The following is a 24,088-nucleotide window of genomic DNA, read 5'->3' as shown; positions in this document are numbered from 1 at the left end:
AGGGAGGAAGAGGTATGTACAGGAGGCCTGGCCGCAGAATTTGGATTTGCAGGGGCAAGGAGGGTGATGGGAGCAGTGTCCCTTCCTCAGACCCTGGCTGTGTGATAATGAGTCAACACCAGCCGCTGCCTACTCCTGACCCCCAAAGTCAGACTTACTTTGCAAAGGGTGAGGTTTTGGCGAAGAGCCCCACGGGGTAGGGGTAGGCTGTCCTGTTCTTCTTGGCCCAGTCCCACCCAGAGTCTTACGAGCCCAGAGATTGATCTGTCCACCAGAAGAGCGCTGGGGAGAGCAGGGGCAGGAGCTCCGTTTAACCCTGCCGTGCCTGCTCCCACCTCCAAGGCTGATTTCTTCAGGGCCGCCCCCGGAGGGAGGACGCTGAGCCGCACAGCTGGGAACTCCAGCCTGCCTCAGCCAGACCCGGCTTTCCAGGGAGCCACATGGGGAAGGGAAATGAGGTGATGAGCGTGGGGAAGACCTGAAGGGGGACTGGGCACTGGCTGGCTAGGCTCCGCAGGTCTGGTGGAGGCACCTGGGAACCACACACACGTCCTGAGCTGAGGGCACAGACGTGTGCCTCGAATGTGTGGTGTGAGCAGCCCCTGTAGGCACCACATTGCACCCGCTCCCCAGCTGTGAGCTCAGCCTCTTCAACCCAAGTGCTGAGACAAGCAGTAGAGTGACAGGCTGGCGTGAGACTGCTCCCTGCCAGATCAGAGGCAGAGCTGGGTGAGGGAGAGAAGGGCAGAGCCTGGAATTTGAATTGCGACTCAAGTTGTCCCCTTGACTTGGCGTCTCCCTAATCTGTACAAGGCACCTCCTAATGCATTCTTTGTGGGCACGTGTGAGCGGGGATGGGCTAGAGTTCATGGAAGGTGGTGCCCTGCCCGGCCTGTGCAGCTGTGCAGGGCTCCCTTGCTTCAGGCCGGCGTCGGCCCGTGTCTGGCCTGCAGCTCTCCCCGCTACCCCCCACACACCCTCTCCTCTCCTGGTATGGTGCCCATCTGCCTTCCGTCTTCCCCACTAAGCTGTGGCTCCGTGAGGGCAGGACATGCCCGCCTTGTCACTGCCATGTCCCTAGCACTTAGCCCAGTGTCTGCACAGAGTAGGTGCAAGGTAAATGCACGCTAAAGGAATGAATGTTGGTGAGACAGAGGACTGCCCCCGTCCTCCCTGCACCTCCTCTTCCCCTCCCCCTGCCTTTGACCATTGTTCAACTCCCCGCCCTCCAACCCCTGGCCAGGCACCAGCTGGACTCAAGAAAGAGGAAGGACATTTACTGGAGGTAAACACTTTATTATCGCGAAGTTTGGCTACAACGAGAAAGTAGGGGCAAAGGTGGAGAGTGAACAGTTGAGCTTCCCTCTCACACTCCGTCACATAATCTCCCAGGATCTTTTCCTGCCCACATTCCCCGTTAAGCAAGGCAGATACATGACCATCTGCCCAATCTGCCCAGCCCTAAAAGGAGTCAGAGTCCTGACTCCGGAGGGGGGCGGGGGGGGGCAGGCGTCACCAGCCTGTGGGTGTCTCTATAGGGCATCCAGTAAAACGAGATGTCAGTGATGCCTGGGCTCCCCATGGGTGTCAAAACACCCGAAAAAAATCTTACAACGAAAAACTAGATTCCCCAACAAATTTGTGGGACCCCAGGGTCAAGCCTCCCAGCTCTGGCTGCCCCCGCTGGCTTCATGCCCGTGGGGAGGGGATGTAGGGGAAGCAGGGCCTGGCCAACCTGGCACGTGTGCACCAAGCTGACGCCAGAGCGAAGGAGAGATACGAAGACCCAGCCGGGGAACACTGTTGTTTAAATATTAAACAGGGCTGTATTGTCTCCCACTTAGGAGACTTCCTGATGCTTCCAAGGGCCCCAAGCTGGGTACCCTCAGGGTCGGGGGTTCACTGCATCTCTTCCCAGTGCCCACCAGTTACAGGAATTAATACTTGGTATTTACCTATCTACCTCCCAGTCCAGGGGACAGGAAGACAGGAGCTTTTCTCCTTGCTACAGGCAGGAGAATGAAACTTGGAGGTGGATGGAAGGACCCAGGAGTCTGGGGCTCCTTTCCACTCTTCCCTGTCTTTAAATAATAGGCTTAAATAAGCATAAATATTAAATACAGATAAATACATGCAATAGGGAGGGTTTTGCTTAGGGTTCGGCAAGGTAGCGCAGAACACGGTACGCCAGCTCCAGGAAGCTCTGTAAGTTGGAGGCAACCAGGACACCTCCTGCCCGGCGCTGGAAGGCCGAGGTGAAGATTGGCATGGTGCCCTGGGTGGCCTGCCTGGCAGGGGCCGTCCCCAGGTCTTCCATCTGTGGGGGGAAAGAGCAGCAATCAGGCCCTGCTGAGTGGGCGTTACCACCGATGAGGAAATGCAGTGGGCTGATGGGCTGTGCAAGCTCACGGGGTTAACAGAGCCAGGACTTGAACCCTGGTCTGTTTCGAGGTCCAGTGATCTGGCTCCTGCCCTTGACTAGGAGTAGGGGAGGGCCAGCAGCAGGAGGGTCCTGGGATGGGGTGATAGCTCCCTGCATACAGCCCCCACCCTGCCCCCGAGAATGCTCCCACCAACCCCTAAAGAACTTCTGGGACCCCCAGGCTTGCAGCAGGACCTTTAGGGACCCACTCAGTCTAGGCCCCTAACACTTGCCGCTCCCAGTGAGGCTCACCTGCTGCCAGATGTTGGTGGCGAGGTCGGTGATGTCCAGCTGCAGCATGTCCAGGGTGGACGCTAGGTCCGGGGAGATCCCTGCCAGGGCCTGCAGGAGGCCCTGGTACAGGGAGAGCCCATCGTGGAGTTGTCTCAGGCAGCCCGCCTGGGGGACAGAGGAGGAGAGTTAGGGGTACTGCCTGCCACGCTGCTCCTCTCAGGGCTCGTCCCTCCCCCTAACCCGCCCTCTTCCTCTCCAGACACTCACCAGCTGCAGAGCCTGGCTGGAGCAGCTGCTCAGGGGAGCCTGCGTGATGCCCAGAGAGTGCCCGAGTAGCACCAGCTCCTCAGGGTGGCACAGCTTGTGGGTGGCACACTGGGGACGGAAAGAATGCTGAGTGCAGGGACTTGGTAGGACCAGGAGGCTCCTCCCCATGTCTCCGAGTTCTTCCCCTCCCTCCAAGTCCTGCCAGGCTTCTCAGCCCCGTTCCAGCCTCCACATCCACTCCAGCCGGCCCCTCCCAGCATTGCCCCCCCTCCCTCCCCCGTTTCTTCCCAGCCTTCCACTGCTTGGCTTCCAACCTGCTTGCTTCCATCTCCCTGTGTCTTTCCTCTCCCACGTCCCTTCCTGATGTTGTCTTCCCCATGTTTTCCTTCCCCTCCCTCAACTCTCCCCTCTGAGTCCTCTTTCCTCTACACCCCCACCCCACCCCACAGCATGTGTCCCCTCCCTGTCTGCCGCTGTCACTCACCAGCCTCTCCTGCAGCATCACATCGTCAGCCTGGATCTTCCTCACTTGCTCTAAGCACTTGAGCAGGAAGCTCTGGGGCAGGTTACTGGCCGGGCCCAGGGGGCTGGCGTCTTGCACCGTCCAGAGTGCACTGTGCCAAAGCAGCAGCTGCAGGGCTGGGAGCAGACTGTGGCTCAGGAGACACGCTCTCCACTCCCACCCGGGTCCCTTTCTGGGGGCTTAGGGACCCCCAGCCTCATGGCTACTCCAGCCTCCCTCCCATGCCCTGGCAGGCAGCTCTCTCGTCCTGGGTCGACACTCACCTATCAGCTTCATGGGGCTCTGGGCAGCAGGCTCAGCTGAGGGTCTGGTGGGTCTGGTGGGTCTGCCGGCTCAGGGCTGTGTCAGGGACCAGCTCGAGCGGGCCTTTATAAATAAGCCCATGGAGTCCTGGGAGGAAATTACCTGGTGCTGAGACTAAGGCTTAGTAATAACTTCCCAGGATTTATGCAAATTTGTTGTCCAGGACAATGCAGGGGGGTTGAGACAAAAAGCTGTTTGCGAAAGTTTTGTGAAATTGTGGAATCTCTGATTCTTCTTTGACGTCTTGCCCCCCTCAAGTTCCCTTCCTCCCCTAAGCCCCACCCAGGCCTGAATTGCCCCAGGGTGTTTGAACAGAACCGCTGAACAAAGGCTGAGCCACTGATAAAACCCTGGAGGCTGGAGTCTTGTCAGACTGATCTGGGAGAGGCAGGCCTCCAGGCGGCCCCTCCGTGCCTTCCCTGGCAGATCTGTGGCAGCCCCCTTTGCCACTCTCCTTTGGGATGGTCAAGCCACCTGCTCCCTAGGCCCCCGAATTCTGAGAGGGAAGAAGATAGTTGCCCCCATTCCTACCCTCAGGTTCCCGGCAGGCTGCCTTCCTGAGTCCCCTCCCAAGGGACCAGGGGCCTGAGATAGGGACATTAGAGTCCTGCCCCCACCCCACACTTTGATGGGCATCATCCCAGGCTCCTGTGCGAACTGGTTAGTTGGGAACTCCCCAGTCCCCCCATGACTCATCTTTTAAGCCCCCAGAATCCTGGCAGAGACCAGACGAAACCGGATGTCTGTCCTGAATGAAGCAAGACCCTTGGAGGCTCTTGGCTCACCTGACCTTGCCCTTCCTCCTCCTCCCGCACCGCCCCTTCCCCAATAGTGTCCCGGGGCTTTGGAGGTGGGGGTCTGGGACACGGGACTTCCCAGGCCAGGTTCACTGCCAGCCAGAGTGTATGTGTTGCCCTGAAGCGGAGAAGGGCTGGGGGTGAGAAAGAAGAAACTTCTCTGGCTTTGAATCCTAGAACCATGCAGTGTTGGCACTGGAAGGGATCTTGGAGACTGTTCCAACCCTGTGAACTGGGCCAGAGAGGAAAGTGCCTTGTCCAAGGTCATGGGTAGCAAAGTCAGTTACAACCCAGGCCTCTGCCTCGGGCTGGAGAGTTTTCCACAGGCCATGGAGCCTGCCTAGGGCAGTCTGACTGACCACACCCGAGGCTGTCACTTTCTGTCCCAATTCACCCCAAAGGTGCCAAAAAAGAGGCATCCTCTAATGAGTGGGTGTGTCTGACTGGGAGAGACCATCTCTGGGGTGGGGGTGCCCCCTGGTGGCCACAGCTGGCAGGTATTTCACCTGCTGATAGGTTCACATCCTGCTTCTGGTCCGCAGTCATGTACCTTAACGGCATTGGCCCCCAGTGCCCTGATTGAGCCCAGCTCTGGGCCCAGCTCCAGAGTAGACGGCTGGGTTTAACAGAACTGTGGAGGACAGGAAATTGACATTTCCTGTGGAGGACAGGTGGCCCCTTCCCCGACCCGCTGAGACCTCCAGAGGACGCAGCCTGCCCCAGCCATGTGTGAGCACTCTCTACACGTTATCAAATGCTTTCCTTCCGATAAGCCAATGCAGAGGGGACTAGAACCATTTCCTTTTGTACTGAAGATGAATCTGACCTCGGAGAGCTTAAGTAACTTGCCAAGTAGCAGATTCAAAGTCTTAAACTCTTAACCATCTAATCTCTTAACCAATGTCTGGCCTTCCTCACCTGTGACCAGGCCAGCTCTAGACTCAGACTTTTATCTTCACCTACAGTCCTAGTGTGTCAGATGTTTGGTTCAGAAAAATATGTTAATTCTAACAAGGGTAGCCAGAGTGGTGAAAGGGCTCAAGATCGTGATTTGAAGAAAACAGTTTGTTTTGTCTGGGGAAGAGAAGGGTATTGTTGTATGGTCTCAAGGGCTAGAAGTGGGACCGGGAGTGGAGGCCACAGACAGCCAGCTTTCAGCGCAACAGAAGGAAAGAGCTTTCTAATGGTCCTAGGTGTTGGAAGATGGAGTGGGCTGCTTCCAGAGGACGTGAGCTGCCGTCCCAGGAAGTGTTCTGGCATCCATCCCATAGGCAGAAAATCCAAATGTTGGCTGGCATTTACTGGGCACCTCTTATAGATCAGGCACCTTCCATTTAACTTTTGTCATTTCAGCTTATCAACCAAGTGGCAGCGTGTGGCTTATTCCCATTATAGACAAGGGACGGCCTCAAAGAAGCTAAGGGCCTTGCCCAAGTTCACAGCGGAGGCAGAGCCAGGCAGGATTTGCTTCCCCAGCCCCTGTGGTTCCCATTACACTACTTCCTGTTCAGATCGCTGTACTTCTTGGCTAAGGGCTCAATTCAGACTTCTGCCCCACCCAAGGTAGAATAAAGACCAGGTAGAGAAACAGCAAGGGCTTGTTACTGGCCATGACACACCCAGGCTGAGCTAGACCAAAATGATCTTCTGGCAGAGGGCCTGGCCCCAGGGATCCCTAGTTATTCATCCTTCTAGCTTCCAAAATGCTTTCCCAGGTATTTCTCAATGGCCAGAACTGTTCAGCAACTTCCTCTCACACTTCTTGTTTTCATTTGGCACTAGGTTTGGATCATCTCTAGACTCAGCCTATGGGCCAAAATCTGTACACCCTGAGTTAAGAATGGGTTTTCCATTTTTAAATGGTTGGAAAAAAAATCAAAAGACTCTTTCATAACATGTAAAAATCAAATGACATTCAAACCCCAGGGTTCATAAATAAATGTGTTTACGTATTGTTTATAGCTGCTTTCGAGAAGGGCGGAAGTGAGTAGTTGTGACAGACCATATGGTTCATAAGCATAAAAAAGTACTATCGGGCCCTTTAAGAAACTGTACACAGCACATGTGAGCAAGGAGACAGAGAGGTTCTCTGCAGCACGATTTATAATAGTAAACAGATGCCCACCAACAGTGGAATGGCTAAATAAATTATGGTCCATTTATGCCACATAGGCCTCCTTGGGACTCCCCCAGCCCCCCGTACCCCCGCAATGAAACTCCACGAGGAAAGAGGAGTTTTATTCCGTTGTATTTATAGTGCTTGGAACAGAGCTGGGCTTCGATATCTACATGATTAGACCTCAAAACCAATCCATACTGAGTGAAAAGAACAAGTTACATTCATGTGATACATCATTTACAAAGATTTAAAGACTCGAAACAATACTGTGTTTCTGGGGAGCATTTGAAGACTTGCTCCCAGGCATACGTCATTAGTTTGGCTCCGATAAAATTATAAAAAGTCTCAAAACAATTTACCATGTTTTGTAGGAAAAGTGTAAAAACATAAACTGGAAGGCTACCCACTGAATTCGTCAGAGTGGCTGCCTCTGGGGAAGGAGGGCCTGAGCAATGAACAAGGTGAGCTTCCAATTTATCTAATGTTTTTTCTTGGATTAAAACGACATGATAACAAGATGTTAACATCTCTTAAAGTTGGGTTGAAAGTACATGGGTATTTTATGTAATACTTTGTATTTGTCCGTTGTAGTGCAGGGGATCCTGCCGACTTCGCCAAGTGTCACACGGGGTGTCCGGCGGGGTCTCCGCTCCCGTTCCCCACATAAAAACGCAGGACATGGTGAGGCCAAAAAGGAACACCCACGGAGCCATAGGTAGGGGAGTCACACCACTACACTCCCGCTGGCGGCTGGGTTGGAGACACAGGAGCCACACAATTCTCAACCCTCACTGCGCCGTCCGCAGGCCCAGCCACCATCCTCCTGCCAGCTCCCCCCTTTTTCTTTTTCTTCTCTGCTAGCCTCGCCACGGCAGTTATATTCATGGCTAATGGCTCACTGGTTACAGCTGACGGCCAACTAGCCACAGCTGATGGCCATTTGATCACAGTTGATGGCCATTTACTACCTGAGCCAGCACCTTTCTATGTGAGGCCGAGAGCCTGGAAACTGCTTTTTGGGGCTCTGTCCCCACATCCGTAGTTTTCTTTTTTTTTTTTAATTATTTTTCAGTCTCTGTAGTTTTTTAATTAAAAAACAGAACTGGAAGATGGAGAACACAGTGAACTCTCCAAGCATAAAATTGACACTAAACTTCTCTATGAAAAGGAAGCCAAGCCAATGGGGATGAATTACAAGAAATTTCCAAACAGTGAGCAGACAGAACAATGGTCCGTAGACTCAACGTGAGCAAGAACAGGAAATCCTAGCAAATGACCCCAAGTCTCTGTAACAGGGTGATAATCCTCTCTAATCGGTTACCAACCAAGAAAGGATCTGAGGCACTTTGGGCCAGCCTCTGACTTTAAGATTTATAAACAATTATGAGGTTGGGCATCATTAGAAATATTAGTTACAATGAGATGTTTTAAGCAGGTTAGAAAGAGCCACAGGCAGCTGCACCTGCCCTCTGTATACAAGTCACCTTACCAGATACTCAAAAAGGCACTTTTAGAGTCAGGGAAAGAGGTCAAGGGCCAGGACAGCCATATGGGGTGTGGGAACAGAGTCCAGAAAGCAGTTTCCAGGCTCTCGGCCTCCCATGGAAAGGTGCTGGCTCGGGTAATAAATGGCCATCAGCTGTGACTAGTTGGCCATCACCTGTAATCAGTTAGCTATTGTCCACTGATATAACTGCAGTGGCTGAGCGACCAAGTGTGGATTGCAGTTAGCAAGTGAGGTTGATTGGCAGACAAGTGGACAGTGGATTGGGATTGCAGCTAGCAAGTGCGGTTAGCAAGTGGATTGTGGATTGTGTTGACCCTATTTCCTGTGTCCTGCCTGGCCGCCAGCGAGACTGGGCTGCAGGAAGATCCCTCATTGGGGTACTGGCGGATGTTTGCTTTTGTGTCTCGACCAGTAGCCATCGAGAATATAGTAGTATGAACCCCCTATCCATGGCTCCGTTGGTGTTCCTTTTTGGCCTCACCATATCCTGCGTTCTGGGAGCGGGACCAGAGTCCCTGCATGACACAGGGACAAACACAGATAGGCTGGAAGAAGGCAGTACAGCCTGACAGATGTAACCTGTGACCTGAATTCGGTATTGCGAAGGCCAAGGTTCACCTCCCACCTAAGCCTGTCCCGGCGTCCCGGGAGGGCACGAGAGTGCTCACCTTTAGTCCCCCCGCACCATCCTTCCTTGGAAAGGAATTAGAGCTCTGCTATTAGATTTTTGAATTGGCCTATACAATGGGGAAAGGATTGGAATCCTTAAAATAAATGAGAAGTTTGGACACTAGAATAAAAACGTCTTCCACAGATTGAAGGGGGTTTTGGGGGAGATGTGCCATTTCACAAAGCAAACTTACTTCAGTACACGGGGAGGTGGCAGAAGCCTAAGGGAAGTGGGCAATGCCAAATCACTGTGACAAGGCGGGGTGGGATCAGGAACCAAGGGAATGCCAGTCTAAAACATGCCTTTGATGGAAATGAAAGATATTGGGGGTGGTGAACCCCGGTTGGTGAACACACAGCATTCCTTTCCCAGCAAATGAGACGTCATTGAACAGAGTGCCAGGCACTGGGTGAGGCCCCGGGAGGGCACAAATACCCAGTGCTCTGTAAGAACTCAAACTAGTTGGGAAGATAAGGCTTTCACACCAACGACAGCCTAAGGAAGTATTTGGTATCGAGTGATCCAGAAGCCAGGGGGCTTGTGGGGACAGTCCCAGAAAGCAGTTTCCAGGCTCTCAGCCTCATGTGGAAAGGTGCTGGCTCGGGTAGTAGATGGCCATCAGCTGTGACTAGTTGGCCAGCAGCTGTTACCGGTTAGCCATTAGCCACTGATATAACTGCCTGATATAACTGCTGTGGCTAAGCTAGCAAGCGCGGATTGCAGTTAGCACGGCGGATTGCTGCTAGGAAGTGAGGTTGGTTGGCAGAGAAGCAGGTGGCGGATTGTGGATCGTGTGGCTCCTGCTTCCCGTGTCTCTAACCCAGCCGCCAGCGAGAATATAGTGGTGTGACTCCTATCCATGGCTCCGTGGGTGTTCCTTTTTGGCCTCACCCTACCCTGCGTTCTTATGCAGGGAGCGGGAGTTGAGACCCCGCATGACACCCTGCATGACAGGGCTACATCACTGTGAGGTAGGAAGCAGGAAGGATGTGTAGGAAATCAGGGGGTGGAGAGGAACAACCGCCCCCCCCCGCCATGTTCAGATAACAGCTTGGCAGCAGCAGAGTACGTGTACAGCAATGTTCCAGATGCCAGCCAGAGAACACTGGGCCAATTCAAATGACGCAACATGGGGGAAACCTGCTGTGGGAGACTTTGAGACCTAGGCAGGCATTTCCCCACTAGGAGTATATGCAGCTGGAGTAGGTGGGCCGGGGGCCACAGGGAGGCCCCTCCTGCCTGACCCCAACTCGGCTCAGTCAGGAGCCCATCCCCACTCCCTAAAGGCACACTGAGCAAAACCCTGCTCTCAACCTGCTGCAGCCTCAGCAGAGACCCTTCTCTCCTCTGCAAAGCTCACGGGAGGCTCGGGTTCTCGCCTTTTCTTTGATCCTTTAGAAGCCTAGATTCCTAATTTGACCCAGGAGGTCACTGAGTCTAATCCTTTGACAGATGTGGGAAAGGAGCCTGAGCAGTTTAGCAATCTGCCCAATGTCTGAGAGCCAGGCAGACAGGGAACAGCAAACCTGGGCCCTTCTATCCCAGCTGTGTCCCTACCCCGCCCTTGGATTCCTGGTCATCTTCAGCGGCACTGTCCTCAGGTTACACCTGGGGCTCGTATTCCAAGAGCCAGGAAAAAAACCTGGGTCTGTCAATACTGCAGGTGTGAAAGCCGAGGACTGTAATTAACTGATGTACAAAGAGCTTTGGAGAACTTTTTATTGTTTAAAAATCATAATTGAAGCTTCAAAAAACATACAACCCAACACATGTCCCAATTCCAGTCCCCTACTCCCTGGAGGAGAGCACAGGGCTTTCCCCTTTCCATCTTGCTGCCCACACGACTAGCCAGGACCCTGCCCTGGGGAGGCCGTCTGCCCGCCCTCCTGCCCATCGTGTGCTAAGTCACCGGCTGGAGAGGGGCCCTAGGGTGAGGTGGGGTGGCTGGCTCTCTACCCGCTTCACTCCCACCAGCACATCCGCAGTCTGTGAGCTGTGTGTGGGAAAAGGGGCCAGTTCCCTGGACAGGGGACCCCCCCACGGGGGAAAGAGAAAGAGCCAGTCCCCACTCACCCCACCCTTCCCCAGCCCCCCAGCTCAAGGGAAGCTGTCATCATCATCCTCTGCCATCTCCTTAGCAAACTCCAAGTCTTGCTGCTCTCGCTCACGCCGCTCCTGGGGAAACAGATGGGGTGAGGGCTGGGCTTCCAAGGACCAGTCGGGCTCTCACTCCGAGCTTCGCCCAGCCAGACCCACCCCCGGGCCAAAGCTTCACAGCTGCCCCAGCCCTTCCAGAAACGCCCCCTCTTCCCTTTGTGTAGGGACGTTCTATCTTCCAGTTGTACCCGCAGCAGCGGATAGCTTACCTCTGCAGATTCCAAGTCCTTGTTGTATGATTTGGGAGGAAACCTCATTGCCTGCAGCAAAGTAGAGAGAGGAGCAAGATGAAGAGGTGGCATTAACTTAACACATTTATTATGCTCCTTCTGGGTATCAGGCACCAAGGTATGAGCAAGACACACTATTCACTGTCCAGTTTAACCTAGTTGGGGAGCTGGGCAATAAGAGAATTAGGAGAATCTGGCGGTATAAGTGACTAACCCTCTGGATTGGGCAGGCAGAGGGAATGGCAGGGGGCAGGAAAAGGAGGGCGAGTGGACTGGCTGTGGGAATGGAGGAAAAGCAGTCCAGGCAGAGGACTCAACATGTGAAGGGCCTGGCCTGAGTGGGGCCAGTTTTGGGGGGAGGGGGTGCAGGCGAGCAGTTATGGGGAGTGAGGCTAGGACACGGGACCAGATCACAAAGGGCCTTGTGTGTCTCGATGCACAGCATTTGCCCAATTTTAGGCAAGGCAGCGATACCCGTCGTTCCCAGGGAGGGGGAGGAGACCAGGAGAAATCCAGCAGCCAAACAGCCCTAGCACCTAACTCAGTGCCCGACACAGGAGAAGGGATAACAGCGCTGTAGAACCAGACACCGGTCCGACCTTTTACACAAGTTAGACTCCACTAAGTGCCTTAAGGCAGTGATTTCATTTAATGGCTGTGAAGTAGGCAGGGCAAGTCATACCTCACGATTAGCTTCCCAGGCGGAGAAACAGGCTCAGAGAAAGCAAATGACTCCAATTCGGAAACAAATCTAGAACCCTAAACTCTGAATCGGTCTGGTCCCCCTTGGCACCCAGGCCCCTTAAAAGCAACTGAAGGTGCTGTAGTCCCACAAAGTCCTTTGCCCTTCTGCGGCCCCCTGCCCTGCCATTTAGTGATTTTACAGAGACAGACTGAGAACTGGGCCCCACATCCAGCCAAGCTCCCGCGAGGAAGCGCCGGTGCAGAGTGGAGGGCGGGCCTCACAGCCGGGCGGTCTCACCTTCACGGACATGTTGTGGATGTCCAGGCAGAAGGAGATGCGCTGGTGGAAGGCGAGCTGGGGCTCCCGGGTGGAGTAGATGTCCGTCATCTCCTTGGACTGCACATAGCCCTTCTCGTGGTTGATGCTGGCCTCAATGACGCCATCCCGGATGGCCTGCAGGTCCCCGAAGGGAGGCGGCACCACAAAGCCCATCCGCTAAGTCCCAAAGCACCTTGTCCCATCGCTGTGTCTTCCTGACACTCACACTCACTCACATACATTCTCTCTGGCAGCTTCCTGGCTGCACTGCAGACTGGTCTGAAAAGACTGCTCTGCTTTACCCATTCCCATCCCTGGCCAATCCCCTCCCACTCCCATCCCCTGAAATAAGGCAGAAGGTGACAACTACGGTGCCCGAACCAGCCCCACCTTGGCAACAATGAACTCTGCATCCTCTGGGCTATCCAGCTGCAGCTTCTGGGCGATGTCAGCCAGGGAGATTCGGGAATAGGAGAGGCTGATCATGCGTACACCTGGGAGAGGAAGGAGCCGGGGTGGGCAGGGCGGCACAGACCCTTCCTGCCCACAGACACCCACGGGTTGTCCCATCCCTTGGAGAAGCCGAGTCTGGGTCCTGCTCTTCCAGGGGCCCCTCAGACCCTGAACCACACCTGTCTTAATGACGTTGTGCCGCAGTCGGATGATTAGGGTGTAGGTCCCATCTGCCTGAAACTTGTCTCCAAACTGGTCCAGAACCAGGTTGAACTTGGCTAGGTTTCCCGTCCTGACAGCTGTGGGGGGAAGAGGAGTGGATCAGATGATGCAAATGGGCATACAAATCAGAGGCCACAGGGCCAGGGGGTCTGGCCAGCTCTGGGCGGGGCTCCGGCCTTACCTTGGGTCAGAAGGAAGTAGGGCATGAGTGAGCGCTTGAGGGATGGTTGACGGAACTGCAGGCGGTCCGGGATCTCCCCCAGCAACAGCTCCACCACAATAAGAAGCTTGTGTACCTGCCGATGTGACAGGAACAGTGGGCAGGGAGTTCCCCCGGACGGAAGAAGAGCATGAAGTCGGGCTTCAAGTCAGTCAGATATACTGGGCAATGGGGACAGCGACACTGGGACTGGCCCGTGATCAGGCCCATGAGCGAGGACAAACCCCTGGACCTGTGCTGGGCAGCGATCAAAGCTCTGCCTTTGGAGCCAGGTACTGGGAATACCTGCCCGACTGACCACACTTAACCCTGCTCTGAAACAGCAATACTCGCAAGTGCAAGCCCAATGCCCAGGTTCTGTGGCTGAGAAATGGTGAGGGCCCGGGGCCCAGAGGCCTAGGAATGGAACGTGAGTCAACCACGGGTGCTGGTTAGGGAGGTGGATTGTTACTGGAAGAGAAGAGGGGAACAATGTGTAGAACTAGTTATCTGGGTAGAGGCAGAACCTCAGTGAACAAGCCGTGTATGAACATAGGAGGCTGGCTGGAAAACTAAACCTGCCTTCCTCCTCCACAAAACCATGATGTATTTCTGAATAGCGCCTACTGTGGATTCAGCACCGTGCAAGGGAAACCACGGTGGAGGGGACAACGCCTGGCTATTAAGGAGCTTTCTACCAAGCAGGAGAGACACGAACATCATATGGTAGCAGGTCAGAATGGGTGGTGGGTGATCATGCCCACACCTGGGCAAGGGCTCTCCACCCTCCACGTACACCAAGGCTGCCCTGTCCCTGGGCATAACCTACGGGTGAGGGGAAACCCATGGAAATGTATGCCTGAAGGATTCTGATGAAGTAGAAAAAGGAGGGATGACGTTTCAGTCAAGGGAACAGGTTGGAAAAGAGGAAGGCAAATGTGAAGACACCTCGGGGGCGTAGAGGGGGCTACCAGGCCAGACGACTGGGGCCAGTCTGGGGACGGCTGCTTTGAATACCAGGCTGAGTTCTGAGTTTGGAGACAGCACGCTAGCCTTTATGTGCAGCTCAGAAATGCTGAGCGGGCTGAGCCCTTGGTTTCCTCATCCCCCAGATGGCACAATAACAACAGTAACACCTGGCCTGCCTACCTGCTGAGAATTAAGAGTCATATTGTACTGGGCAGGCCATGGGGAGCAATGCGAGCTTCCTGGGCAAGGTAACGGCGTGCCTGGAGCGCTGCGCACTCGGGCAGTTGTGTGGAAGCTGGGCTGGTGGAGGGCAGGGTGATGCCAGAAGTTAGTGGCTTGAACAAGGGCACTGGCCATCAGAGAGGAGACACATACAAAAGACATGGAGGCAAATCAACAGACGACTCAGTGATCGGGAAGAGAGGTGGGGAAGTCTGAGGTGATCCGGAGGCTCCCATCTCCATCAGTCGGGAGAACAGGAGGCAGCACTGGTCAGGGGCGCCCAGAGGGGTCTGTTTGCGACAAGTGGCGTGTGAGTCGTGGGTGAGCATCTGCATGGAGATGGTTGGCAGGAAGCTGGATGTGTAGGTCTGGTGTTCAGGATAATTAGTAGCATGCGTTGAACTGAAGGCCTCCAAATTCATATATTAAAGCCCTCAGCCCCCAGTACCTCAGAATGTGACTATAGAGAGCCTTTGAAGAGGTAATTAAGGTAAATAAGATCATGTGAGTGGGCCCGAATCCAATTCCTTGTAGGAAGAGATTAGGGAAGACCATTGGAAGATGCGGGAAGAAGATGGCTCTCTCTGAGCAAAAGGGACGCCTTGGGAGACGCTGACCGCGTTGACACCCAATCTTGGGACTTCTGGCTTCCTGAACTGTGATGAAATACATTTCTCTTGTTTAAGCCCCTGCACTCGGGTACCTTATTATGTCAGCCTGAGCAGACTAAGAGTTGGTAATAGACTCTGGTGAAGGTCAGAGTTGAGCTATAAAGCAAATAAGATTACCCAAGGAGCGAATGTGGGTTTTACTACGGACGGGTCAGCTGTCAAAGCGTTCTGTTGTGGACTCCACTTTAAACTTGCTGTCCCTCTTTACGCACTCTCCCTGTCCTCGTCGTGACTGAAAGGCAGCTTTCCTACCTGTGCTCTTTTCCCATTCCTACCCATCTCTTCCAAGGCCTTCTTGGCCCAACACTTACTTGCTCAAGCCCCTCTGGTGGGAAGTCCCCCAACTCTGCTTTCCTCTCAAGCAACCATTCCATCTCTTTCCTGCTCCCTCACCAACAGTCCACTGGCCAAAAACCTCACTCCAGCACTGTCTCTGCCCCTTCCTGCCACCTGGCTCCTCCCCAGAAAACTTGAAAACCTTCTTCACCCATAGTGAAATCTGGTTTGTAAACACTGCTTACCCTACAACGCCTATCCCTGGTATGCGGACACAGTCTATATGTTAATCACCTGTATTTTTAGTGGTTTTTAGAAGAAACTTTAGTGTATGTCCTATGTTAGAGGCAATCTAACATTCTGCACATGTATCCAGTGTGTCTGAAAAGCCATTCCTTTCTGTGAAAATTCTACCTATCTTTCAAACACCGGATCGAAGTTAACCTTTTTAAGATCTCTTTATTTGGCCCAAACCAAACCTTCCTTTCTCTGAACTTCTGAACAGAAACAAACCGAATCTCCTACCACACTGACCTAATCATTGTGTATTTTTATCTTGTTCTCTTTCAAGAGCACTAGGAAGTGGGTACTATTAAGGTGGGACCAAAGGTTTGTAATTGGGAAAACTGGGTCAAAATTCTGGCTACCAGGCCCTCAAGACTTTCTGAGTCAATGTTCACTGTCTATCTCTTCGAGGTCCAATACCATTTCTTACCCCTCTTTTCTATCCCTCACAGTGCCTAGTACCAAGGTCAGCACTCCAAAACAAAACATAACAACAAAATAAACACACAAAAACCAACCCTAGGTGACTGACAGTTCTCAGGTGGTCAAGGCTTATCTCCATCTGAATGAGCCGGCCTGATGGAGACTTCCTGGGGTCCCTGGCCAGACAACACTGCTCCGAAATGGGCACATGAGGGACCAGGTAAGAGCCTGAGGTTTATCAACACAATCCACGCTCGTGCCTGGAATAACTATACAGAGTGCTGGGGAATCAGGACTATTCTAAACCTATCGACCAAGGAGAATACTCTGAACATAACTGCCAGAGGTGGAGGTGCCGTCTGCTTCATGTGCTCTGAACGACGCCACCTTTTGGATACTGGACATTAAGGAAGCCTTCCCTGGCCCCTCATATAGGGGCACAGAACTAAAGTGTTATCAGATGAGCAAGTGGCAAAGGGGTGAGAATTGCTGCTCACAGTCTGTTTGAAGCCGACAGCTGTGTGCTGAGGGGCCTTGCGAAGGGCATTGGTCATTGTTCTCCGGGCCTCTGAATATTCCAACTGGATGGCTTTGATCCGCCCTGGGTGTGAAGAAGAGGAGAGTGGATCAAGAGAATGGTGCCACCCAAACCCCCTCGCAAACCAGAGGGCCAAAGCACCTCCGACGTACCCAATGCACCACATTTTTAGAAAATCTGCACGAAGAAAGCCTGAGACGACCTCTGACATGCTCACCTGTGTAGTAGAGGTACCTTGCCCACTCATTGTTGTTGGCCTGCTCGGGGAACACGGACTTGGACACCAGCTTCTCCGCCTGGTCATACAAGTTATAGTGCAGGTAGTTTCGCAGTAGGAGGTTCAGCAGGGTGGCCTGCCCGTCGGCATCGTGCCGGAGCGTGGCCGTCCGGAGCCGAGCATGCAGGAAACTTCGAGAAGGAAAGAAAAAAGATGTCAATTAAGAATGCTTCAAACTGCCTTTGACCTCTCCATTCTCTCTCAATCCCTAAAAACGTGATACAAACTGCTTTTCTGGTTATTTACAGAATATTCAACCACTGAATGCCTACTATGTGAGTCAATATTCTAGGTGCACCAAAAGGACAGAACCCTGCTCTCGGGGAGCCTGCCGTCTAGTGGGGGAGACAGACAATGATCCCGATAAGTGAGTGAATTATGCGGCAGTACAGAAGGTGATCAGAGCTATGGAGAATCAGGGTAAGTACCATGGGGCACAGAAAGGCAAGGAGGATGGGGCTGCGATTTTAAACAGCGTGGTTGGTGAAACTCACCGAGAGTTAATTAAACAAAGGCGTGAAGGAGGCAGGGAGAGGAGTCCTCTCAGAAGAAGGAGAGGCCAGTGCAAAGACTCTGAGGAGTGTGGCCGGCATGCCCAAGGGAGACTAGGAGGCCAGCCTGGCTGAGTCGGGGAGCAGGGGGAGATCAAGTCAGGAGACAGTGATGAGAGCACGCTGGGCCTTACGCCCTATGGCGAGGACTCTGGCTCCTCCCTGAGGGAAACGGGGAGCCACTGCAGGTTAAGCAGAGTGAAATGGTTTCCAGCTTGTCATTCCACCCTTGACCTACCAATCAGTCCTCCCTTGATGTGAGGTGAAGGGAAGAGGCCAGGACAGTTCTTAACAGCCCAGGAGCCATCTCCATTTCTTCATCTAACACCAGTGTCTCTCTCAACCCCTCATATGGCTCGGGGCATGTTAACCATTGCCCCCATTTCCTCTGGGCACTTTACATCTACCAGCTCATTGCCCTCTGCAAGTCCGTAACTCTGTGGTCGTGACTGACCATATTTCTGATCCTACAGGCCAAGAGTGAGACCCCTGGCCACCTGTACCTGCGCACCACATCCAGCTTGTCCAGGAACTCATAGACCCGGGCGTGGTAATAGTAACACTTTGCAGCCACAAGGTCCAGGGCCCGGCGGTTCTGAGTGCTGATCTTCTGCATCAGATCATCAGAGATCTTCTGTGCCTGGAGAGGCAGCCAAAAGAGAAGAATCAAGTGGTAGTTCCGCTAAAAGTTAAACATGGAGCCATCGTATGAGCCCGCGGCCCCCTCCTAGGCATATATACCCAAAAGAACTGGAAACATTTGTTCACATAAAAACTTGTACACAGTGTTCACAGCAGCGTTACTCACAATAACCAAAAAGTGGAAACAACCCAAGTGTCCATCACTCTATGAATGGATAAACAAGATGTGCTGTATCCATACAACAGAATGTTATTCAGCCTTAAAAATGAATGGCGTATAGATACATGCTACAACATGGACAAACCTAGAAAACATTATGCTAAGTGACAGAAGCCAGGCACAAAAAGCCACATGTTACATAATTCCGTTTATATGAAATGTCCCGAATAGGAAAACCCATGAGATAGACAATAGATTAGTGGTTGCCAAGGGGCTGGGGTGAGGATAGGGATTGATTACTAATAGGTACCAGTGTGGTGTTTCTTTTTGGGGTGATGATAAATTGTTCTGGAATTGGATAGTAATGATAGTTGCACAACCTTGTGAATATACCAAAAACCACCGAAGTGTCTACTTAAAGGGGGTGAATTATATCTAAAAAACAAACAAAAACCAACTAGTTGCAAGGAAAGGAAAAAACAAAACATGGCATTGAGGAGTGGGACCTGTCATTTCTTGAGTCTGCTCTTGGGACAGTGGCTATGACTGACAAAGAAGCTGGCCCCAAGTGGAAGGAGTGGTGGAAGTGTAACATAATATCCAAAATGGAGTTGTTCAGTCCCATAATAAGAGCTGCTATTTATTAAAATAGTGCATAAGCTTACTACGTTCAGATCATTGTGCTAAGTATTCTTGAACATACTATTTTATTTAATACTAATAACAGTCTTGGAAGTTGGGCATTGTTTTCCCCACTTTACATATTGCTAGGAGATATTAATCTGCCGAAGGTACAGCTGGGATGTGAACCCAGGTTTTTCTGTCTCCAAATCTACTTTTCTCAAAAGAATCTACTATACGGATATTGTGCCACAGAGTGACCCCTGCCAGCCCTTCCCCTTGGTGCTCAAGGAGGAATTGAGGGGTCTTCCCTGGCTGTGGGATTTGGTGCATTCCAACGGGGGAAGGGTCTGGGGGGCGGTTAACCCAGGAATTATCTCCGTTTCTCCACTAAAGACGATCTCCCCCGCCAACCCCTCGGACTGCTGGGGGCACGTGAATCATTCTCCCTGGGGTCCTGATACCTCTTTGTAGCGCTTGCTGGTCATCAGGAAGATGACCACCAGGAGTTGTAGATAGGCTTCCACTTCAGGCAGGAGGGGCGCCGAAGCAGCTTTTCCTGTGCGGGGACGGAACTGTAAATCAGCTTCTGTGTCCATGGGCTACGAGAGGACATGAGTTACCATGGAAAAGCTCAGTCAGATCAATCAACCAAGAAATTGTTAAGCACTCACTATGTATTTACACAAATACTGAATGCCTACTGTATGCCAAGATTTTTCTAGGTGCTGGGGATAAAAAAAAATTAAAGATGGAAGTCTCTTTCCGAAAGGAGTCAAGGAGGCTGGCAATACAATACCATACACTATAATACAATACAATACAGAAGAGGATTACAGGAGAACAACAATTTTACAGAATGTACTGGGAACAGAAAGATGATGTCGGACCCCTCACAGAACCTACAATCTAAGTGCAGAGATTAAACCACCACACCTGGAACTACTACGTACAAATTCTATCAGACAGGGTTTAATGAAGCGATGTAATTCTAGAAATGAGAACAAGAAAAATGAGACCAAAAAAATTTTTTTTGTAGGAACAAAGGAAATTTTGGGGAAATTGATATAGTACATATTTTTAGGTCTAGTCACTAAAACTGGAATAAAACGTAACAGCTCAAAAAGTGGTCATGTTGGGTGAATTTAAAAAGCATTCCGGGTGGGGATGGGGCAGGGGGCTTTCCCTTTCCCAGATAATAAACTCTTCATCATTCCACCCCAAGGGATTCCTGGAGATTTCACATCTATGGAACAGACTGTCAGCATACAGGATTTTAGGGAGATGAAGGTGGCTGAAGGGTCTGTAAGGTTTGAGAAGGGGCAGGATCTGGACGACAAGGGAGATTTTACAGCCAGGAAGGAAAAGGCGAGGTCTCTCCTGGCTTGAGACCACTGTCACTATCAAACTAACTTCATCAGCATTCACTGCATGTCAGGCACTGTTCTAAGAGCTTCATACATACTCCTCCCTGGCCACTGCCCTCCAAATCTGTTCATCACCATTCAACAAATGAAGAAAATGCGGCACAAGGAAGTTAGTTAGGTCACTTGCTCAAGTCCCACAGGTACCAATGCAATGGTAGAGTTTAAATTCAAATTCAACTCCACCTCCAAACCCTGTGCTCCCAACCACTGTTTATAGATCCTCCACTGAGAAGCTTCAGAGGCCAAGAGGTGGTGGCACCTTCTCCTAGGACAATAGAGACATCGCCTAACTGCAGGAGAGGGTCCATGTTGGGGGATAGTGGGAAATGAGTTTGGTTGGAAGGGTCCTGATTCCCTGCTCCTCTCCCTGACTCGGAAGAATGACACTACAGGGCAGAAGGCTGGTTCCCTTGGTCATGGGCAAATGAGGGTTCAAACGGGCTGCTTTGGTTCATTACTCTGCCACAGCAGGTAACAAGACGGTCTTCAGGAGGGGAACTACACGGGGGTGGGTGGTAATGAGACCAAGCCCGCACTCTTTCAAGCCGGCCTAACTCACTCACCTCTTCCAGGAAGGGTAGCAAGAAGTCTCGAGTGGTATTATTTGAGGTGAAGAAGCCATGCACAGCCTTATAGAGAACATAGTGGTTGAGGCGACGTGATGTGGACGGCAGCATCCGCAGAGCCCTTAGCACGAAACGAGGCTCCTTGCCCGAAACTGCCTTCTCCAGCTGTTTCACATGCTCCTTAATATCTGTGCAGGACCAGAGGAGGACAAAAAGGTTCCTTTCAACTCCTTCTATTCCCCCACCACCCTAGGCAAGTAGTTCTAAGGAGCCTCTTACGGGGCAGGATGTGGCCAATCACCTCTTTTACCCTAATCGGGCTAAGCAATACTTACGGACGCCATTCATTTTAAGACATAACCAAGAGACAAAAATAAGTAAAGCTGGGATAGGGGAAGAGGTAAAGGGTGAGAGAAAGAGGAAGAAAGGAAAAAATGATGAGAAACAAAACAAACACATAGATATTTATCAGATCTCTAAATAGGACAATACTTTCTAAATGTAAACAACGGGAGAAATCACTTACACGACAGACAAACTTGGCTTCAGAAAAAATCCTTTTGAATAATTGTGTAAACAAAAGAAGAATATCTGCAACAAATGTGACTAAAGATTTATATTCTTATTCTACAAAGAGCTTGTATAAATGATTAAGATAAATATGGGGTGAAAAGGACATTTCTGCTGGTATAATGTAAACCATTACAGTTTTCCTGGACAGTACCTACCAAAAACCTTAACAACATTTACCCTTTTGACTCAGGCATGTAGAGAATCTATACTGAAGAAAAAACTATTAAGGTAGATTAAAAACTTGGGCACAAAGGTGATTGCTGCAAAGCTCTTAATAACAGTAAGAACTTGGAAACAACGTAAATGTCCAAGAACAAGGGAATGCAATCAATCTGCATGCAGTTTCTCAGTTACCTCTGTATAGTTAGCACAGGGTGCTTGGGTCACATCAATGATATAACGATGACAACAGCTAACATTTAGGGAGGGTTTATTATGTGTAAATGAAAACACACACTCATCTGTATTTAGTTATGCCTTGTTCCAAACCATACATATAACTTGATCTCAATTATGGGAGAAAAGCTCAAAAACTGATAGGAAAAACTGTTAACCCTGGTTGATTTTTCTCCCCCAAAGTTTTTACAATAGACATGAGTTACTGTCCAATAAGGAAGTGAAGTGTTTATAAGAGACATATGTATATGTCCAGTCAGTAATGCTGAGTGGCACCTTTGCTATTGGCTATCATTACTTTAGGTCAAAGGATCTTTATTAGATGCTGAGCCTATATTACCCAACTTTAAAGTAGGAGCTGATGCAATCAATACTATCACATCCTCAAAACAACCACCCAGGAGCATAACTTTGCTTATCTCAATGTTTCTGAGCTATTTTCTCATGCAGTTAAAGTAGAGAGAAAAACCCAAGAAATAGTTCGGTCCCACTTGATCCAGAACTGGGAAAACAGCACCAGGCTCACAGTGGAAAGCTCTCGCTCTACCCCTCCAAACGTGGACAGGATGCTCTAAGTACGAAGAGTGAAGTGTGAACTTGGAGGAACTAGAGGATGGTAGAAAACTGGGAGTAGGCACCTAGGAGAAAAGAACTGGGGGGACTGGTATACAGTTTTGATCGAAGGGGAGTGTTAGGAACTCAAAGTTGACACCTAAAAAGTTGAAATGCGTGTAAAGGTCTTTAAAGCCCTTCAGAAACAAAATGGAAACAGAACCAGGAGTAAGGGCTTGAAGGGGAAGGAGAAAAAAGATGGGATCGTTTAGGCACCTCAATCACAGAAACAAAGAAGCAAGATACTAGGTAGAAAGGCTTCTTTTAGGGGAGTTTGCTAAAAGTAGTTAAGACAACAGAAACCTTTGTACACTCTTAAAACTCAGAGGCCAGTATTCTGCGTCACCCTGACCCCCTTTACATACACAAACACAAACACTGCTTTCTAGAGGGAAGAGGGATCGATCATATATTGGGCGCGATAGAATCGGTCCGGTGGGATGTAAATGGGAGTTGGAAAGAGGGAAGGACTAAGAGGGAGTCTCCAGGCCCAGTGAGACCTAGTTCTAGATGCAACGCCCGGTGGGGGGCGGAGGTGTGTAGCAAGGGAGGAGTCCTGAGCTTGAAGTTACTGGGTCTGGGGTCGGGAGTGTCAGGGTAGTGGGGGCGGCACTTTGGCGGGGGGTGGGGGGTGATCCTAAGGAACCGGGGAGGGTGGAGGTTGCAGTAAAGTCCCAGGAGAAGCTGGATCACCAGGGCGCTGTCACCCGTGATCACAGCACGTCCCCGGCCCAGGTTCTCATACCCTCCAAGGTGACGGTATCCAGCTCTCGCTGGGAATGCTCAGCTGCCGCCGTCGCCGTCTTGCCGTCAGTCTCCCCCGTTGACCCGCCACCCGCCGCCGCCTCCTCCTTCATCTCCACATCCTGGGGGGCCGGGGGCGGCGGTGGTTCCTGTTCCCCTCCGCCAGGCGGCGGCTTCGCCTTGTCCGCGCCACGGCGCCGTGCCGAGCCTTCCTGCTTCATGGCGCCCGGGGTCGCGGCCTAATCCGGGGTCCGAGGCCGGGGCCTCGCGTGAACCTTCAAACCAGAGACCAGGAACCGAGCCGGGCCTGCACACAACGCGGGCTCGTGTCGGGCCGCACGATGACAGAGCAGCTACAAACCCCTTCCCAGCGCTGGGCCTTCTGGGAAACGCCAGGCCCCGCGGGCCGATGGCCGAGTCAACAAAGGGGAAAGAAATCAACAGTCGAGGTGCAGGATGGGGGTGGATCTTCGAGGAAGGAGCGGGGAGGAGCCTGTATGAGTTTGTGGGGCTTTCTTTGGAGTGCTTAAGTGTGTTTTCTTTTTTTTTTTTTTTTTTCCTCCGGAGTGCATTTTTGGGCATGTCCACGAGAGGTCCCTTCAGGCTCCAATCTGGGTTACATCGGACTCTAAGAGCACCCACCCCAACCAGCGTGGAGTAGGTAAGGCCTATCAGAACGCAGGGCGTGATGTCTCGAGTTGCCGCGCGGGGTTCTTGTCCAAACTCGGTCAATTTGCCCCGCCACCGGCTGGGGTCGCCTTCGACATCTGCGAGTCGCCCTGAACAGCTAGCTGCCCCGTGCATCCGGCGCGAGGGAATTAAAGAAGCTGTGAAAGAGGGATGTGGAGCTAGGCTGTTTGACTTAAAACCAAACTGGAGAGTAGGAAGAACACCATGGGATTCGGACTTCCTTGGCAGATTTTAGCTACAACTGAACATAAGGCATAAAATCTCTGCAGCCTGGGAGCGTGGATAGGGGTAGAGTACATTTGTGTACAATCACTTTTGTTTAGCAAAATTTAGGGGTCC

The 24,088-nt window shown here is 51.7% G+C and overlaps 2 protein-coding genes across 2 annotated transcripts; both read right to left on the bottom strand.

Annotated features, from left to right (window-relative positions):
* Positions 1–1,335: 1,335 nt before the first annotated feature.
* Positions 1,336–3,759, bottom strand: CSF3 (colony stimulating factor 3). The gene is made up of 5 exons (XM_033091021.1): positions 3,710–3,759; positions 3,408–3,562; positions 2,924–3,031; positions 2,675–2,821; positions 1,336–2,317 (listed from the first exon to the last, which is right to left on the bottom strand). Exons 1-5 carry the CDS (start codon positions 3,720–3,722, stop codon positions 2,153–2,155), a joined length of 588 nt encoding a protein of 195 aa, XP_032946912.1. The 5' UTR covers positions 3,723–3,759; the 3' UTR covers positions 1,336–2,152.
* A 6,787-nt stretch (positions 3,760–10,546) lies between these two features.
* Positions 10,547–23,460, bottom strand: PSMD3 (proteasome 26S subunit, non-ATPase 3). The gene is made up of 12 exons (XM_033090911.1): positions 23,061–23,460; positions 20,732–20,922; positions 19,206–19,343; positions 17,822–17,958; positions 16,708–16,898; positions 16,450–16,553; positions 13,089–13,203; positions 12,865–12,984; positions 12,623–12,726; positions 12,212–12,367; positions 11,209–11,259; positions 10,547–11,017 (listed from the first exon to the last, which is right to left on the bottom strand). The coding sequence occupies exons 1-12, from the start codon at positions 23,278–23,280 to the stop codon at positions 10,940–10,942; spliced, it is 1,605 nt and encodes a 534-aa protein (XP_032946802.1). The 5' UTR covers positions 23,281–23,460; the 3' UTR covers positions 10,547–10,939.
* Positions 23,461–24,088: the final 628 nt, after the last annotated feature.

The sequence above is a fragment of the Rhinolophus ferrumequinum genome, chromosome 21, assembly GCF_004115265.2.
Source record: "Rhinolophus ferrumequinum isolate MPI-CBG mRhiFer1 chromosome 21, mRhiFer1_v1.p, whole genome shotgun sequence".
NCBI classification, from domain to species: domain Eukaryota; kingdom Metazoa; phylum Chordata; class Mammalia; order Chiroptera; family Rhinolophidae; genus Rhinolophus; species Rhinolophus ferrumequinum.
The sequence above is the reverse complement of the archived record's forward strand: the minus strand, read 5'-3'. Positions and strand labels throughout refer to the sequence as shown.